The sequence below is a fragment of the Marmota flaviventris genome, chromosome 6 (genome assembly GCF_047511675.1).
Source record: "Marmota flaviventris isolate mMarFla1 chromosome 6, mMarFla1.hap1, whole genome shotgun sequence".
Classification (NCBI taxonomy): Eukaryota; Metazoa; Chordata; class Mammalia; order Rodentia; family Sciuridae; genus Marmota; species Marmota flaviventris.
In genome coordinates this window covers 16,431,570-16,450,319 of record NC_092503.1, presented here as the reverse complement: position 1 = coordinate 16,450,319, position 18,750 = coordinate 16,431,570, and the positions used below count along the sequence as shown (strand labels likewise).

Here is an 18,750-nt window from a genome sequence, read left to right as displayed (position 1 = left end):
AGTTTAATTCGATTGTTTGGTCTTTTTAATTTTCTTTAAAACAACACTGAGGAACAGTTCATCCATCTTGTTTTTATGGCTTTGAAAATTTTTATGAATACATGCCAGTTATTTTACTATTGTATCCCTCAACTTGGGTTTCTGTGTTTTCTCATAATTCAATATGGATGAGTTATGCATTTTCTCTTGGCATATCCTGGTAGTGATATATCTTAGCAGAGCCATGAGATGTCAATATGTCCTTTTTCTGGTGATGTTAACTCTGATTTAGTGTCAACCAGGTTCCTCCACTGAAATTTTTTTTTCAGGCTGGACGGGATCTAACTCAGTGACAGAGAACTTGCCTAGCATGTACAAGGCTGTGGTTTAGATCCCCAGTCTTGTAAAAATGGGGGGAAAAAGGAGGGGGGGGGAGAAAATAAAAACAAACTTTTTTTTCTGAACCCAATTGTCAAGCTACTTTTTTTTTCTTTTATAATTTATAGGTGAACACTTTGAGACTGTCTTATGCTAATTCACTAGTTTTAGCATCCATTTACAATTTTTTGCTTAGATCAGTTACTACTGAGATGGTTGCCCAAAGACTTGTTTTCTAAGTTCATCATTTATTCTGTATTTGTTACTTGGAAATAGTTTCTCCTGGTCCTTATTTATACACACACACACACATACATACAAGTATGCATTTATTTATTACTAAGGACTATGAATATATATGTGGATGCATATTTTTATCAAACAAGTTTGGTAGTCAAGGTATTTGTTCCAACTGGATTTAATCATTTTAAACTGTGAAGACACCAGGCATTTAAGGTTGGATTTTGAAATATCATTATTTTCAATTTTATTCTGGAAAAGTTCTAAAATGTAAGTGTATAAAGACAGTAGGGTAGGGAAGTCTTTATTTCTTGGTTTGGTCCAAGGAATAACCAATATCATTTGGTTTATTGTGTGTGTGTGTGTGTGTGTGTGTAGTGTGTGTGTGTGTAAAACATAAATATATCTTCCAACCCTTCTATTTTACTTCTAGGAATTTAACATATAGATAGATATACTTTGTAAGAGTTTTATAAAAATTATTATATTGTTTTCTTATACCTAGAAAAATTTATCTCATCTGAAAATAGATTGGAACTAACATATATTTTTCTTCGTGAGTGTTGTTATAATACTTAAACAGCTGTTTAAGTATTGATGTGAATGGCCTTTCAAAATGTACAGAATGAGGGGCTGAGGCTATAGCTCAGTGGCAGAGCACTTGCCTAGCATGTGTAAGGCACTGGGTTTGATCCTTAGCACGACACACAAGAAAATGAAACACTTAAAATAAAGGCACGCTGTTTCATCTACAACTACCAGGTAATGAATGAAAATGAATATGTATTTGTCTGTATATTCATAGAGTGAATAGTTTTCAAAGGAATCACAAGAAACTGATAACATTGGCTGCCTTTAGGGAGTAAAATGTTACTTGGGAATGGGATGGGGATTTTTTTTCCCTTGTGATTCCTTTTTTTATCTTTCGACTTTGTATTTTAATTAAATTATTTTAAAAATTCATACAATGAGTATCTAAAATTACTGAAATGTAATAATTCTAATCCGAGTTTTCTTATATAGAAATTTCTTATGTAGAAATAAGTATATATAAGTATGTTTTCATTATGTTAATTTAAGATAATGGTAGAAAGACTGGTTTAAAAAAATGGCAACTTTATATACCATGGTATATAAGAGTCTTGAAAACATTATTTGGTTTGTTTTTTCTTGGCAGCATGCATATGCACTAGAACTTCTATTTGATCAATTACATGAAGGAGCTAAAGCTCTTGATGTAGGATCTGGAAGTGGAATCCTTACTGCATGTTTTGCACGTATGGTAAGAACTTTATTTTTCATTCTGATCCTAACAGAAGTATATTATCTGATTATATTTTTTTCACCAGTGGATTGATTTCTTTGCCTTTTGTTCCATTAACATAGCATCTGGAATATGTATCTCTTAGGATTTTTGTTTTTGTTGTTGTTCTTATAAGTAACAGAACATTTAACCAAACTGGCAGAACTGAAAGGAAATTTACTTTGGTTATATAATGGAAAAGTTGAGGGGTATATCTGGCTTCTTGTGTGGGTAGATTTAAAAGAAGACCAGATGTAACTGACAATGGGTTTCTCTCTGGTTCTTGCTTTGCCTTTGTTTCCTCCATATGTTAGCTTCATTATCAGATAGTATCCCTAGTGACCCCAAAACGGCAGCTGGGAGCTCCCAAACTACATTTTTCCAAGTTCACATCTGGCAGAAAGGAGTAAAGTCAATTCAGTTTTCAGATACTCCTACAGGTTTATTAGAAATGAAGGTAGAGCTTCTTTTACAATAGGAAAAAAGTGCCTTGTTTATGGTACTTCAGCTTTAAGTGTTTTTTTGTTTTGTTTTGTTTTAATTAGTTATACATGACAGTAGAATGCATTTATGCACTTTGATATACATAGATGGGATATAATTTTTCATTTTTCTGAGTGTACATGTTGCAGAATCATATTGGTCATGCAGTCACATATTCACATAAAGTAATAATGTCTGTTTCATTCTGTCTTTCCTATCCCCATATCCCCTCCTCTTCTCTTCCATCACTTCCCTCTACCTAATTTAATGTTGTACTTCAGCTTTTATTACCATATTTTTTTCTGGTAAATGCCTGTACACAGTGTAAGTTGTGGTTCCTTTAAAGCACCATAAAGATTCATCAGTGCTTAGATAATCAAATCAGATTGGTTATATGAAATCTTGTGGCCAGAGACTAGGTAGAAGATTTGGGTCTTGTTGAAATGAGGATTTATGGATCTGTCTTGAACTAGATTCCTAGATTCCGTGTAACTTGCCATAAGTTTATAATCATCAGATCCACTAGAATTTGAGCTCCAGGGAGATGGAAATTTTGTCTGAATTTTTTTTTTTCATTGGTGTATCCTAAGCATCTAGAATAGTACTTGGCACATAATGAGATCTTGTATATTTTTCAGATGTTGTTTTGTGGAGTCGTGTTCTTGCTATGAGATATTAGAGATTTTTGTTCAAAAGGTTAGAAATAGCACTTAATTAGTGACGTGTTATCTATACTTGTCATGTTAATGGTTTTAAAGGAATATTCGTTTTTTAAATATTTTTATTACTTGTTAATGGACCTAAAAATTTATATGTGATGCTAAGAATTGAACCCAGTGCCTCACACATGCTAGGCAAGTGCTCTATCACTGAGCTACAAACCCAGCCCCAGAAATATTAATTTTTTTAAATATTTATTTTTTAGTTGTAGTTGGACACAATACCTGTATTTCAAGTATTTATTTTTATGAAGTGCTAAGAATCCAACCCAGGGTCTCACACATGCGAGGTGAACGCTGTACCACTGAGCCACAACCCAGTCCCAGGAATATTCATTTTAAAAGTTTAAATTTGAATACCTTCTTTTAAAATGATATCAATGTTTTTTACACATGCTAAATAGTATTTTAAGTGCTTTTCCTGTATTATTTTTCTAATCCTCATATCCTTTATAGGATATATACCCCTTTCTTTCTCATAGTCAAGGAACCTGATTCATAGAATGAGAGGTTTATTTGCTAAAGTTATGTAGTTTTAAGTGGTGAAATGTAGACAGGAACCCAGGTTCCTATCTGACTTCACAGGCTTTATTCAGTTAAATGTTTTTACAGGTAACATTGATACTCAAGTCCTTTTCATATTTTTATGTGTTTTATACTTTCCACTAAGAGCAGTAGAATCAGGTGCAGGAATCCCTTCTCACAAAATTTCTATATAAATTTTAATATTTAAAGTTATACTTTTAGGTTAATTTAAGTAAAAATTATTATAGTACCATTAAATATTGGTAGTTAAATCTTACTTCAAAATTCTGGATTTAAAAATTAGAAATCCAGCCAGGCACAGTGGCACACGCCGGTAATCCCAGCAGCTTGGGAGGCTGAGGCAGGAAGATTACTTTCAAAGCCAGCCTCAGCAACTTATCGAGGCCCTAAGCAACTTAGTGAGACCCTGACTCTAATAAAACATAAAAAAGGTGTGGGGATGTGACTCAGTGGTTAAGAGCCCCTGGTTTAATCCCTGGTACCAAAAAGAAGAAAAAAAGAAAAATTTAAATTTTCCAGTATTATCAGCTTTTGTAATTTATTCCAGTTTCTTTATTGATTAAATATAATTTCTCAGTGAGGCTTATAGTTGAGAAAGTTGATGTGACGAATAATTTATAATAAACTGAATGGTGAATAATCTAATTGGAGGATTAGTTCATTTTTTATTTCTCATTGCAGGTTATGACTTTAAGGAAACATTTCAGTGATACTTTAGAAATACAAATGTTACCCAATGAGCTATTGAATTATTTTCTCTTTTCTAGGTTGGATGTAATGGAAAAGTCATAGGAATTGATCACATTAAAGAGCTAGTAGATGAATCAATAAATAATGTCAGAAAAGATGATCCAACACTTTTGACTTCAGGGAGAGTACAACTGGTTGGTGGGTATCAGAAAAGTTTTTAATTTCTTTTCCAGAGGATTTTGTAAAAAATACTTTTTTTAGTTGTACATGGACACAATGTATTTATTTATTTTAGGTGGTGCTGAATATCAAATCCAGTGACTCACACGTGCTAGGCAACTGCTCTACCACCAAGCCACAACCCCAACCCAATATATTCACTTTTCTTAAACTAAGAAAACAATTACTTTTTGGAGATTTTTATTTTTTATTTATAAGTCTTTTTCCTTTTTAAATTTTTTTTTAAACCAGGGATTGAACCCAGGGGCACTTAGCTCCTGAACCATGTCCCCAGCCCTTGTTTGGGAGAGAGGGGCGGGAAACCGGGGATTGAACTCAGGGGCACTTGACCACTAAGCCACATCCACAGCCCTATTTTGTATTTTATTTAGAGACAAGGTCTTGCTAAGTTGCTTAGGACCTCCCTAAGTTGCTGAGACTGGCTTTGAAATTGAGGTCCTCCTGCCTCAGCCTACCTAGCCGCTGGGATTACAGGTGTGTGCTGCCGCACCCAGCCTGATTTACAAATTTTCTAAAGACTAGCCCTTTGTTGGTTTATGCATATCATAATTCCGCCCCCCCCCCCATCATAATGTGCCTTTTCATCTTATTGGTCCCCTTTTAATAAATAAAAATTCTTAATTTTTATTTATTAAAAGAGGACCAAGAAGATGAAGGTAGTAAGACTTACCAGTGTTTCCGGTGCTTTCTGTCCTTAAGGCTATCTGAAATCATGAAGATAAATCCTTCTATTATTATTTATTATTTTAGCTCTTCCTGTTTGGGTCTTTGATCTTCCTGACATTGATTTTTGTGTATTTGTGAGGGTAGGGATCCAATTGTATTATTTTTTCATATCAACTATTGCAGTTTCATTTATTCAAAAATTTATGATTCCCCCATTTAAACCTCCTATACTGTAATTCTTTATGCCAGGTTTGATGTAAACAGATTTTTGATGCACAACTTGTTTCTCTTTCAGTGGGAGATGGAAGAATGGGATATGCTGCAGAAGCCCCTTACGATGCAATTCATGTTGGAGCTGCAGCCCCAGTTGTGCCACAGGCAGTGAGTTGGGATTTTTTTTTTTTTCCTATTTGTATGTTTTATTCAACTAGAACTCTAAAAGTTTTATATAGAAATGGCTTCTAGATGATGCTCAAAATATGCCGAAACTTTCATTTTGTGCATTTTGTTTACAATTAGCTGAAATTCTTTTTATTTTCCTCTTCATGTGTAAATAGTGGTATACATGACATGAAAATTACTAAACTATAGCATATGGATATCTTATTTGAAGCAGTGTTTAATCAAGGAAAAAACTAGGACAAAAGTAGACTGGGAAAATCCCTCAGGATTCATGACATGATAATCAGTTTGGTGTTTTCTTAAATACCAGACTAGCAAGATTATGTTTGGCACAGAGGAGATACCGGAAGATACTCGTCATACATTATATCCTCAAAAAACATTCTAGAAATATATTTAATAGAGAAGTGAATCGTATGATAGCATAGCATATATATATATATATATATGTATGTACATAATATGTATATACAGACACATATACATGATAGAAAAGAAGAATCTTGGGTTAGATTTACTGAAATACCAGGTTTCTATTACACATAAGTTTTATGTAATTCTTGGTTGGATAACCAGGGTCGAAAAGTTTTATCCACTCTCAATCTAGAAAGGGTTGTTTTGTTTTTTCATGTGTATTTATTTTATTGAATCTAGGAGAACTTTACCACTGAGCCACATCCAGCCCTTTTTTTCTTTCTTTTTCTTGGTGTGGTGCTGGGGATTGAACCCAGGGTCTTATACATGTTTAGCAAGCGCTCTACGAACAGCTATATTCCCAGCCCCTTTTTTCTTTTAATACAGGGTTTCAATAAAGCTGGCTTCAAACTTACCATCCATGTGCTTCAGCCTCCTGAGTCAGTGAGATTTACAGGCATATGCCACTGCACTTGTCTCATGTTTAGATTAGTTAGAAGATGAAAATTGGGGCCAGGGATGTAGCTTAGTATAGTAGAGTCCTTGCATAGCCTGTGCTCTGGTTCCATACCCCACCCCACCCCCCCAAAAAAAAATGGTGAACACTGGGGGATTTATTCTGGTCATTGATTTACTGCTTACTGACTGAATGACTTTAGGAAAATCACTTAATCTTTCTGGGTATTATCTGTTTAAAAAAATTACTAAACCAGTGATTTTAACACATTTTAATTGAACTATTAATATATATAGAAATTATACGTTATAAATGAATAGTGCAAGAATTTTAACATGAACACATGAAAAGTTTTTAACTATTCTTTTAATATATTGGCAGCCTCCAGTGAAGAGTTAAAATCTCAAATAGAATTATGTGTAAATGAACAGGATGGGTATAATACTCATCTTTCACATTAAGACCCTGAAATGATCTTGAAGGACAGTTCTAGATTTAGCTCAATGTGAATTTAATTGTTGTAGCACTTGAAGTAGTATAGGAATCTGTAGACATCTGATTAAACTTAAGAGATGTGCTAAAGGGGCTTTCCAGTTTTAAGTGAGCAGAGTAAAATGTTTATGCTTCCCCTGAAATACTACCTAAAAAAACTAGGAAAACAAACAGAAGCACAAATTCCATACTCTTTTGAACAGAAGATCATACCTGCAATGTGGACTCCTTACTGTCTGTGATAGATGGAGTTATAGCTGACTCAGAAAGGTAGAGAAAGCAGAAACCAAGCAGATTACAGAGAAGACTATCAATGCAGAAGCAGTTTGCTCTGCACAGTACTGAAAAGGTTTAGGAATTGGAGCCATTGGGATGTTGGATATCAGAGGAAGCGTAAGTCTGAAACGAAGGTTTGCAGGGCTGGGGTTGTGGCTCAGCGGTATAGTACTCGCCTGTTGCGTATGAGGCCCTGGGTTCGATCCTTAGCACCACATAAAAATAAATAAAATAAAGGTATTGTGTCCAACTACAACTAAAAAATAAATATTAAAAAAAAGAAGGTTTGCTGCTGAAAACTCTTGAGAAACAGCTCCCAGCCCTAAGTAAGAAATTTCACCAAAACAGAAAAAACATAATTCTATAATCTGAAAAGATCTACTGAATGCCTCGCTAATGAATTTTTAAAATAAGAAAGAAGAACCACAATATCATCACAGATTTCAGAATTTTCAGGATAAAAAGAAGATTCTAAAAGTTTCCAGAAAAACAAAACCAGATACCTATTAAGGACTGGCAAGCAGAAAGACTTCAGACTGCAAAATAACAGTGTTAGAATCAACATGTCAGAGAAGCAAACCATCATATTTCGAGCTAAAAGTGATTTCCAACCATGACTTCTCTTTGAACCCATTATCACCAAATGAATAGAATAAAAAATGGCTTTAGACTTGGAAAGCTCAATCTGTCTCACATTTTATGCACTATTTCACAAAATGCTTCTGGAGGAAGTGCTTTAATAATTTCATCAAAAGATGGGAAATGATAGAAGAGAGAGACAGTAGGGAAAACCAAAGAGAGAAAGCCATAGGATCTGGGAAGTAGAGTATCTTGGTCAGAGGTAATAGGAGTTCCCAGGATTATTGTACAGGCAAGTCCCAATAGATCTAGACCTTTCTACAGACAAGACCAAAAAAGGCACCTCTTAGAAGTGAAATTTTCATCAAGAAGCTGTTGAAGAATAGAAAGATTTAGAGACAGTTACAAATTAAGTAGATGAAAAAGAAAAGACTTCAATTTTAGTTAGAGGGAAAATAAAACTATTATATAAGAAAGGAAGCAATCACTGGGTACCTCATGGCTCAGGAAGAAACTGTATGTACACATAACTCAAAATGGCTTTAAAGAAAATTATGATTGGTTAAATTGGAGGAAGGAAGTAGACTGTATATTAAATCTCAATCCTTATCTAGCATGTATTTTGAAATATAAAGGTAAATACCAGAAGACCAGACTAAAAGGATTTAAAATGACTGGATTTAGGGAATAAGACTGGGTCTGGGGAGAAGCCATCTGCTGTTTTTACTATAAGTTTTAAAATTTAGTATTTCTTTGATAAACTTAAAATGAAAAAATTAAAATAGACTTTTGTCAACCAAAGTTTAATTGAGGGCACCCTTCCCTGGGGTAATTCTATCTAAAGTCAGTCTTCTTTATTGTTTTTGAATAATGGTGGTATGTAAGGCTATAGTCAAATGGCAACATATGATTTAAATATTTTCCGCCTAGAGGGGCTTTTCAGTTCTTCCTTGATAGAGATGTCCTCATTCTAATGCATTCTAGCTCTACCTTCCCTCATAACGGTGCCAGTAATCCTAAATTCAGTCGTGTCACTGCAACTTCCTTATCTTTGCTGCAATGATACCCTAGATTCTACAATAATAGGACAGGATTTCTTGCTGATTTTTCTACACTTAACACCCCTTTCCAACTCACAAAGATCTGAAACAGGCATACAGTCAGAATTTTCGGCTTTGTTCTTGGCCTTCTCAAGAGGCTAGCTCTATTAGGTGGTTCAGTTCAGACATGTTGAGCACTGCAGTTGTACCAGGTGCTGTTAGGTGCTGGGCCAGAGGCACAGTCCCTATCCTCAAGGAACTTGTAGTTTAGTAGGGGAGGCTGAGAGGTAAATGAGTGAGTTGAGTCGTGGTAAAACACTCCAAGTATGTATAATTATCCCCTCTGTATCTGCCAGTTCTGCATTCTCAGATTCAGCCAACCATGGAGAAAAGAGAAAATATTTGGGGAAAATAATGTAAACTGCTAAAAATCAAAACTTGAGTTTGCTGTATCCCAAGTACTATTCTGAATCCAAGCAAATGAAGTGGTATGTGGGCCTTGGGTTAGGTATTATAAGTAATTTAGAGATGATTTAATGTATATGGGAGAAGCTGAGCATGGTGGCACACACCTGCAGTCGCAGCTACTTGAGAGGCTAAGTCAGGCCAGCGTGGGCAACAAAACCATGTCTCAAACAAAATATTTTAAAAGTGAGATAAAATATAAGAGAGGTTGTGCATCGGTTATATGCAAATACTGTGCCATTTTATATAAGGGGCTTGAGTAATGTGGTTTGAGATGTTCTGAAACTAATCCCGAAGAATGCATGCTAAACAAAGCCCACTTCTGCTTTCTGCACACTGAACATTGCTTATAGTGATGTCAAATTATTGTTAACATAAACTCAAGTGCTTATGTTTTTGTTTTTTTTTCTTTTAGCTAATAGACCAGTTAAAGCCTGGTGGAAGATTGATATTGCCAGTTGGTCCTGCAGGTGGAAATCAAATGTTGGAGCAGTACGACAAGCTACAAGATGGCAGTGTCAAAATGAAACCTCTTATGGGAGTGATATATGTGCCTTTAACAGATAAAGAGAAGCAGTGGTCCAGGTGGAAGTGATTTTCTCTTCTGCTCTTACTTCTTCCACACATGCAAGGTGAAAGGGTGTGGATTTTAAGACATTAGAGTACAGAAGCAGTTTTTTTGATTGCCACCTTCATGCTACTCCATTAAAACATCAAAAAATCATTACATTAAACATGTGAAAAAGTTTGCATGGTCTGCCCTTCTTTTGGTTTACCTCATATCTTTGGGAAGCGATGGGTGAGACTTGATTGGCACATGGTGTTTCTTCTTTCTTTTTATTTTTTTAAGAGATGTTCAACCCCAGCTCAGTACTTTCTAAGGATATTTTATTCATTATCTGCCACTCTGTTTCTATATGTGTAGATCATTTTTATAGCTGCTGTGTGGGCATGGAAACAGAGGCTTTGGTCTGGAAAAAGAGGACCATCATTTCCTGTCTCATTCACTCTGTTGCATTGTTGCAAAAAGCAAGAAGGAGAAAAATACAGTTATCTCAGTTTTTGAAAGTGTCAGAATTCCAGAGAGGACATTCTAAGTTTTGGCTTGATTTCCTTCTTTCATTCAATTCATAGATGTATGAGAGCCTGTGTCTGTTTCACATCCAGCCATCATTTCAGATTCACCATTGAGTGAAGTTTTCACTGTTCTGTATACTAGACCAGCCAATTTTTAAGCTATTCTGGCTATATTCCTGGGGAGGGGAAGGATTCTATAGAAGCTGTTCAGTAAATGCCCAAGTCTCACAAACCCACCCAGAGGCCAGCCCCATACAGGGTAACAGTCTTCATGGCATGTGTGAAGTTCATTGTGAAGATAATGCCTGCTTTTGTTCAGTGGTGTTTTTTGGTTTTGTTTGGTTTTGGCATTATTGGGGATTAAACCCAGGACCTCTTGCATGCTAGGCAAACACTCTACCACTGATCCATACTGCCAGCCCCTTTTAAATTTTATTTTTGAGACAGGATTTACTGAGTTGCCTGGCTGGCCTTGAACTTTGTAGCTGGGCTACAGACATGCCCCCACAGTAGCTGGCCCTGCTTTTAATTTACAGCAAAATCTGAATATTCTGTTTGAGGCCAAAACTTTTCCTTCTCTTCGCCTTTCTTCCCTCCCTCCTCCCTTTGGTGAGAGGGAATGCGACTAGTACATGGGAGTGCCATTAACTGAATGCTTGAAGTTGAACTCCAGCTTATAAGGAAGGCTTTACATTTTCCTTGTCTTAGAATCTATTTTCAGTTGACAAAAATATTCTGTTTTTAAGATAACTGTTTTCTTAGTAAGTAAATGATAATTTAAGCTTGGTAGACCTTGATTTGTTTTCTATAAAGAAAGCCATTTTTTTGTAAAAAAAATGTGTGTTAATTGTAAAAATGATAATGAATCTAACTCAGTTGTTAAAATAGTGTTTTAACTAAATTCAACTTGGCCTTTTCCTAGATATCTCACTAAAAATTATATTTTATCCTCTCCTTTTATAGCTTAGCTGCTTCCTTTGAATTCTGTCCTGGAGTATTGCTATTTCTTAGAAAAATCATTTTAAAAACTACCAGTCTTTTTGGTTAGCATCGGATATAGTTATTAACAGCTAATAACAACGTGCCTTCACTTTGCTTCTAGTATGCTTAAAAAAATTATATAATTGTATAAACATTACCATTGTTTATAAAAGGGACAACTATTTTACTGAAATAACTGAAATTTGATATCAAGTAAAAGCTCAGATTTATAAATTTAAAATGTTTCAATTTATAAAGTATTGAACACATCTGACCTAAAATATAATGAGGAATGAATTATAAAAAGGCATTTTATTTTTATAACCAGAGGTTGATTTACCATGAAGCTAATGTAGTTGAAGTTCCTGGGCCCTCGCTTGTTAAGGTCCTTCCTGGCCCTGGCCCTAATCCTATATATGTATTTTTTTAAATACATTTATTTATTTATTTATTTTAAAAAACTGCATGTTTTAATTTGGGAAATGAGAAAGTGTTCACAAGCAACCCAGAACAGGTGCTAGCAAGTTCATTCCCATCAGTCACACTTGTGGCAGAAGTTCAGGATCTGCAGAATCACTTTGTCCAGTACCTCCTGAGATGCTCTTTCAACTGAGGAATGGTAGGCAGTAGTTACTGGCACTCATGACAATGAAGGGGCAGTTTCAAGAGCTCAGACATCCATCTCAAACAGTCACTCTTGATTTATTTTTAAATGATGCTGCTGAGAATTGAATCCAGTGCCTCATATGCTAGGCAAGTGCTCAGCCGCTGAGCTACAGCCCCAGCCCCTATGTATACACTGTTTTCTTTTTTCTTCATAAAGAGGTTTCCCTCCCCTCCCTTCCCCACCCACTCCCCTCCTTTTCCCTTATGTAGTCTCCCTGTGTTGTCCAGTCTTGCCTCAAATTCAGTTTCCTTCTGCCTCACCCTCCCAAATAGCTGGGATTACAGATGTATGCCACTGTACTTGACTAAGGACTGACTTCTTTTTTTTTCCCCCAGGTAACATATATGTATTTCAATGGCAGATTTTTATATGTCAGTGCTAAGGACATTCTGAATAACATTCATGAATGTTATTCTTTCATGTTTCCCACTATGGAAGGCACTGAGTTCCAGGACTCTTTCATTCTAACATTGAAGCTTATAGAGCTTATAGTCATATAATCCAAACCAAGACCATGACCAACAGGCAGTTACAGTGTATGGTAGGAAGACTCAGCAGGGAGTAACTGAAGTGTTTAAACCAGGCAGTGAAATTATCTGAGTTATATTCCAGAAAAACAAGTCTGGCTGTTACGTAGAAAGTAAATTGGAAAGGGACAAAACTAGTCGGAAACAGATGTTCATAGCAATTCAGGGGTGAAATGAGATGGCCTGAATCAAGGTAATGGTAGTAAGGATAAAAAGAAGTGAATTGATAGCTACAATATCAACACTATTTTCTAAATGCCCATCTCACATTTGAAAATTGTTACAAAGTTTTTTGGTCAGCTTCTTGCCAGGCTATATGATTTCTGTTGTTTGCTCAGGTTTAATTAATAATTCATCATAGTGTCTTTCTGACACATCACCAGCGTGTCCTCCTCCTTTTTCTAGCTTTCCAGGGCTAGTTGCAGTGCTTGGATGATAGTGAGACCCAATTTTTGCCAAGGAAATATGACAAACTGTATTTTAAAAATAAATTGTACACCTGTAATCCGGTGGCTTGAGAGGCTGAGGCAGAAGGATCACAAGTTCAAAGCCAGCCTCAGCAACTTAGCAAGGGCCTAAGCAACTTAGCAAGTATGTAAGAATCAATATTTTGTTCCTCTCCTGGTAAATGTTTTATTTAATTTTTGTTTTTAATAGTCCCAGAGTCAATGCAATAAGTCCATCTCTGATTTATGAAACTGAGGAATGTGTCAAAGTTATCCTTCTGTACTCATTTTATTTATTGATGTCTTCTTAAAGTGCCACACATATATGAAAAAGATGTTGTGATGAATTGTGCTTTTTTGTTTTGTTTGGTGCTGGGAACGGAAACCAGGACCTTACGCATGCTAGGCAAGCACACTGTCACTGAGCTGCAGCCCCATCCCTGAACTGCACATTTCTTAAGATCGAGAGTATAAGTCCTAGAATATATATAGTCCTTTTTTATTTCTCCACATATCCTATAGCATTATGACATTTAAAAAATGTTTCTCATAATAATTTCATACAAAGTTTATATTACCTTAGAAAATTCATTAAATTATTAGGAAACATTCCTAGATTTTGATTGTTATTTCCTGATAGTACACCTTTTTATTTGTTCTTAATAAAGAATAAGACTAGCCTGGCATAGTGGCGCATGCCTGTAATCCCATTGGCTTGGAAGGCTGAGACAGGAAGATCATGGGTTCAAAGCTAGCCTCAGCAATAGCAAGGCACTGAGCAGCTTAGTGAGACTCTATCTCTAAATAAAATACAATATAGGGCTGGGGATGTGGCTCGGTGGTTGAGTGTCCCTGATTTCAATCCCCAGTATCCCCTCAAAAAAAATTTTTTTTAAAAGAATATGACTAGATGTTTAGGGTGAAGTAATTTAAACCTAATGTAATAAATTTATACAGTTATTAATATATTTAGCACATATTTGGTTAACTCTTTTTTTCTTTCTTTTTTTTTTTGAGATGGTAGTCACTGTTGACAAGGCTGGTAGGCTGGTAATGTACTCCAGGCTTTAGTGATCATCCTGCCTCAGCCTCTTGACAGTTGGTAATATAGGCATATACTGCCACACACAGCTCAGTACTTTTTTTTTTTTACTGTAAATGACCCATGCATATAAGTCAAATTTCCATAAAGAAATTTATGGCTATACAGAATTTTGAACATTGAGCTGTTTTTTTGTTTGTTTGTTTGTTTGGTGCTGGGGATCAAATCCAGGGCCTTGTGCATGCAAGGCAAGTTCTCTACCAGCTGAGCTATATCCCCAGCCCATTAGGAAAAATTTAATAGCTTAACATTGCATGGATTTTGGAGTATTGGGATATGACAAGGTTGTACATGCTCTGGCAACAAATTTTTTGGCTTTTCCTGGTACCCTAAATTTTAAAATTTGGTTCTATAAATCTAATTTTCTTTCCTTTATTAAAGAATTTTTTTAAATAAAGAAAATTATTTGGAAACATACTAAGTTATTGCTGGGACCTTAGAATTTATTTATATTATCTTTAATGTCTGTAACAGGTAAATAAAATACAAATTATTTTTTAAAATATAGTATGCTGGGGCTAGGGTTGGGGCTCAGCAGTAGAGTGCTCGCCTAGCACGTGCGAGGCCCTGGTTTTGATCCTCAGCACCATATAAAATAAATAAATAAAATAAAGGTTTTTGTGTCCAACTTCAACTAAAAAAAAAAACCAAAAAACATATAGTATGTTGAATGGGAGTGTAGTCAGTGGTAGAGCACTTGTCTAGCATGTATGTGGCTTGGGTTCAATACCCAGCACTGAAAAAAAAAATCATATTTTATAAAGCACAGTTAATTTATTTTAGTTGGTTAACAGAACAGTTTGCAAGTGAACTTTTTGTAGACTATTTTAATGTTAGTATGAATCTTAAGTAAAAGCTGTTTTATGAGAATTATAAGCTGTTATTAGGACATGTTATAAGAGAGACAGAATTAATATATCATTTAAAAGATAATCCAATACTGGTCAGGCCCCGTGGCACATGCCTGCAATCCTAGCAACTTGGGAGGCTGAGACAAGAAGAAATTCTTAAAAGTTGAGGTTAAACACTACTAATTCTTCCAATTTTCTGTCCTGCATGCTTTAAGTATATTTTCATTAAGGTGGGTCAGCACAGTGAAGTCCCTGCTCCACACTTCGTATGGTCCTGTTTTTTTCAAAATACACTCCAGGAAGCACGAATTCTGTTGTGATTGTGCTGGTTACATCCATGGGTCTCTTGTTTCACTAATCAGCTGGTTCCAACTCTTGATCTATTCAGATCTTTGAATAGATCTCCATGTAAAACCAGATGCCAAATGGACTTAGTAGTGCCAACAGTCTGTTTTTCTACCTATTCCTAGAGGAATTGTTGACATGGGAGTGTCTGTTTGAAGCTGAAAGGAAGTGTACTTGACCTTTGTGTAGATGTGATGTATGACAACATGGTATTAATGGCTTAAAGTGTTGTTCTAACATGGAATGTTGACTTTATATCCTGTGTTGTGTCATAAGAATGGTTTCTGTTTGGATTGTAATCGTTATTAAAGCTGTATGCTGTACTTATACAATATTAAAATCAGTTTTTAATATTGCATTAGGGTGTTAATTTTGAACTTGGAGTAATTGGATAACAGGAATTTCTGAGACTAGAGAATTTCTGCCACTGAAATGCTCTTGAAGCAAAACATGTTGTGTGATCCTTGGCTGCCTTGGCTAAAGACGGTTAGGTGTGGACCAAAGTTTGGCATGTGACTCTCCTCCCCAATCCCTGCCTCCAGGGAGGCCAGTTTCCTTAGTCAGCCATAATTGAACCTAGTAATTCCCTGTCACTAGTGACTTGATTCTGATATGAAATGCGTACTGGGTGTAAAGGTGGGTTCAGATCTTTTATTTTCTTGGCCCCAGCTCCTGTAGATGCCACACTTTAGAGAGCTTCAGTTTCCCAGCCATATCCTTTATGTATACAGCATATGTGTAGTGCTGAAATGTATGAGTACTTTTATTTGTTTATGTTTGATTTTTTTTAGATGGGGTCTGACTGTGTTGCCCAGACTGACCTTGAACTTATAATCCTTCTGCCTTAGCCTCTCTTGCTTCATGTGTACTTTTAAATAATGATCCATTGGCTGTTGATATTGTACATTGCTGATCTGATTGTTCTGTTAGTTGTGTTCTTTTAATTCCTTGAGTTAACTTTGGGCCTTGGATAGGAAAGAGAAAGGAACACCTGTGGTTAGTGTCTCAGGTCATCATTCATGAAAAAGGCCAGACTTTGTCTATGTAGGCTGTTAATGACCCAGGGTAGCCATCTGAATTTTAAGAAGAACCTGCAGTTGAGACAAAATGATCCAAATTTATTTTCTACATTAGTTTTTGATCGTGTATAATGTAATCTTTCTTTTCCTTTCCTTTGTATGTAACCAGAAGGCACAGAATGCACTTTCATTTTTCTCCCTGAATTAATCTTTTTTGTGATTGCTTCCATGTCTCTAGTGTTCTGTTTTGTCTATAGAGCCTATTTTCCCCTATATATGCAAATTGTATGTTTATAAGTGAAAGTGTTAAAATATTAAATGATCATTAACATTAAAAAAAAAAAAAGTTGAGGTCAATCACAGCAAATTAGCAAGACCCTGTCTCAAAATATAAAGGGCTCTGATGTGGTTCAGAGGTTAAGCGCCCTTGGGTTCAGTCCCCACCCCCGCCCTAAATAAATAAGAAAAATAAAGGCAGCTTATGGGAGTAGTTATTTTTAAGATATTTTCTTGTACTATTTATAAAATTTAGTTTAAAAACCAAATAGACCATTTAACCTATGAAATATAAACTGTTCAACTTCCCTTCAAATTCATTTTAGCAACTTTTTCAAAACTAAACTTCTGAATGTCCAGAGTCACTGACCATTTATTTCCATTTTTCCACTTGTGCCTTCTGATCCCTCTTCATTTGTTATACATGTATATGTAAGGGTTTTTTTCCCTGAATCATTTGAGATGTAATTGCAAAGAGAATGTTTCTTTACCCCTAAAGTACTTGAGTGTTTAACATTGTTTTTGTCACTCAGATTACCCTCAAATATGAGGGTTTCAGGCTTTTCTTGATGTTTTATTTTTTTACTTTGAATAATTTTATTGAGGTAGAATTTATATACCATTCAATTTATTTTAGACTGCATTTTTATTCCTTCCTTCCTCTCACTGGCAGTTGCTGGCACAGTGCTCCACCTGGCTGAGTGAATGGCTTCTTTTGGAGCTGATAAAGCTGCCTTATGAAGTCAGCTGACAGGTATACTATACCTACAGATGATGCACTTTCTCCCAGAGAGTTTGGGTTGATATTGACCCACTCTGGAATCGCTAACAGACATTCTAAGCAAAAGACCACACTTTTGTCCACTTTTGTGAATGTAACAATAAAAAAATTCTGAATACTCAAAAAATTATTTTATGACAAATAGCATTAGCAAAATGATCCTAGATCTAGAAGTCATAATTTTTCTGAATTTTTTATCTTGAAGGAAGAAATCTATCTTTAGAAGTAAAGATAAAGAACTCAGGCTCTTTAGGCTTTGTACTCATTTTGGAGTAGCATGAAAGATGTTTGAAATGACTGACTTCCATTTTTGCTTTGACATGGGCATGTTTGTGCTTTTATTTCTTTTACTACATTGCTTGGGGATCGGTGCATTTTTGCTGACTTGAGTGTTGTATCTAAACTATTAGAAAGCCAAATTTTATAGTATGTGACTTGTACTTAACCATTTTTATTCTCTTTTCTCCCCTAGGGATGAGCTGTAAAGCAACATCAGCTTGACCAGTCTATAATATTGCAGTGGATCGCTCATCTCAGTCCTTAAAGCTTTTTGAAAACCAATAGCATCACAGCTTGTTTTGGACTTTGTTACACTGTTATTTTCAGCATGAAATTTGTGGTTTTGTAGGGTCTTCTAATTCTTCGAAGAGGCACAGAGCCAAATGGTAGAGGAAGGATACAAAGTATAAATCTGTGTGTTATTACTTTAACATGCCCACGTTTTACTTTAAAATATTAAAAGAAGGGTTTCTGCAAAATGAAACAGTTTGTGAATTGATTTTGAGGAGTGAATTTTCTTTTCTTGGACACTTAATTCTATTCTGATATTAATTTATGAGATTTCTTTTGTGCATCAGATAACACCACCATTCACAAGTTAAGATTCTTGGTATTTGGATGTCTATTAGAGACTACTAAGAAAATAGAGATGAGCTTTCTTTTTAAAGCTTTTGATGTGGTATCATAGAATAGCATGTTGTAGATACAATCAGCTGCTTTGTTACCTTAAAACTAGGCATTGTAAATACTGAAACTTAAGAAGATGGCAGGTAATGTCCTATCAACACTCAGTTGTTCAGATTGGACATAACTGACATAGTTCCCCCCACCCTTTCTCTCCCTCTCCCCATCTCCCTCTCCCTCTCTCTCTAAAACCAATAGGAGACTTGTAGTTCAGTATTGTTTTTTCTGTTTCTAGTTTGCTGCTGATAATGTATATGAATCTAACATGCTGTGTAAGCTGTGTGCTGGATTCTGCACAGCTTATGCAGTGCTGCTTTGCCAAATAAAGTTAAAAGCAAAAGAGGCA

At 35.5% G+C, this 18,750-nt stretch overlaps 1 protein-coding gene across 2 annotated transcripts in view; it reads left to right on the top strand.

Moving 5' to 3' along the window:
- Pcmt1 (protein-L-isoaspartate (D-aspartate) O-methyltransferase) overlaps positions 1-18,750 on the top strand; it is a 44,758-nt gene extending 26,008 nt beyond the window's left edge. The window contains exons 4-8 of one of the 2 annotated variants that reach the window (XM_027939417.2): positions 1,775-1,879; positions 4,416-4,536; positions 5,540-5,625; positions 9,785-9,954; positions 17,914-18,750. In XM_027939417.2, the coding sequence (XP_027795218.1) occupies positions 1,775-1,879; positions 4,416-4,536; positions 5,540-5,625; positions 9,785-9,954; positions 17,914-17,926 (495 nt within the window). In that variant the 3' untranslated portion in view covers positions 17,927-18,750. Of the gene's footprint in view, positions 1-1,774; positions 1,880-4,415; positions 4,537-5,539; positions 5,626-9,784; positions 10,002-17,913 lie in introns of both variants that reach the window. The other variant, XM_027939418.2, reaches the window with a different exon arrangement.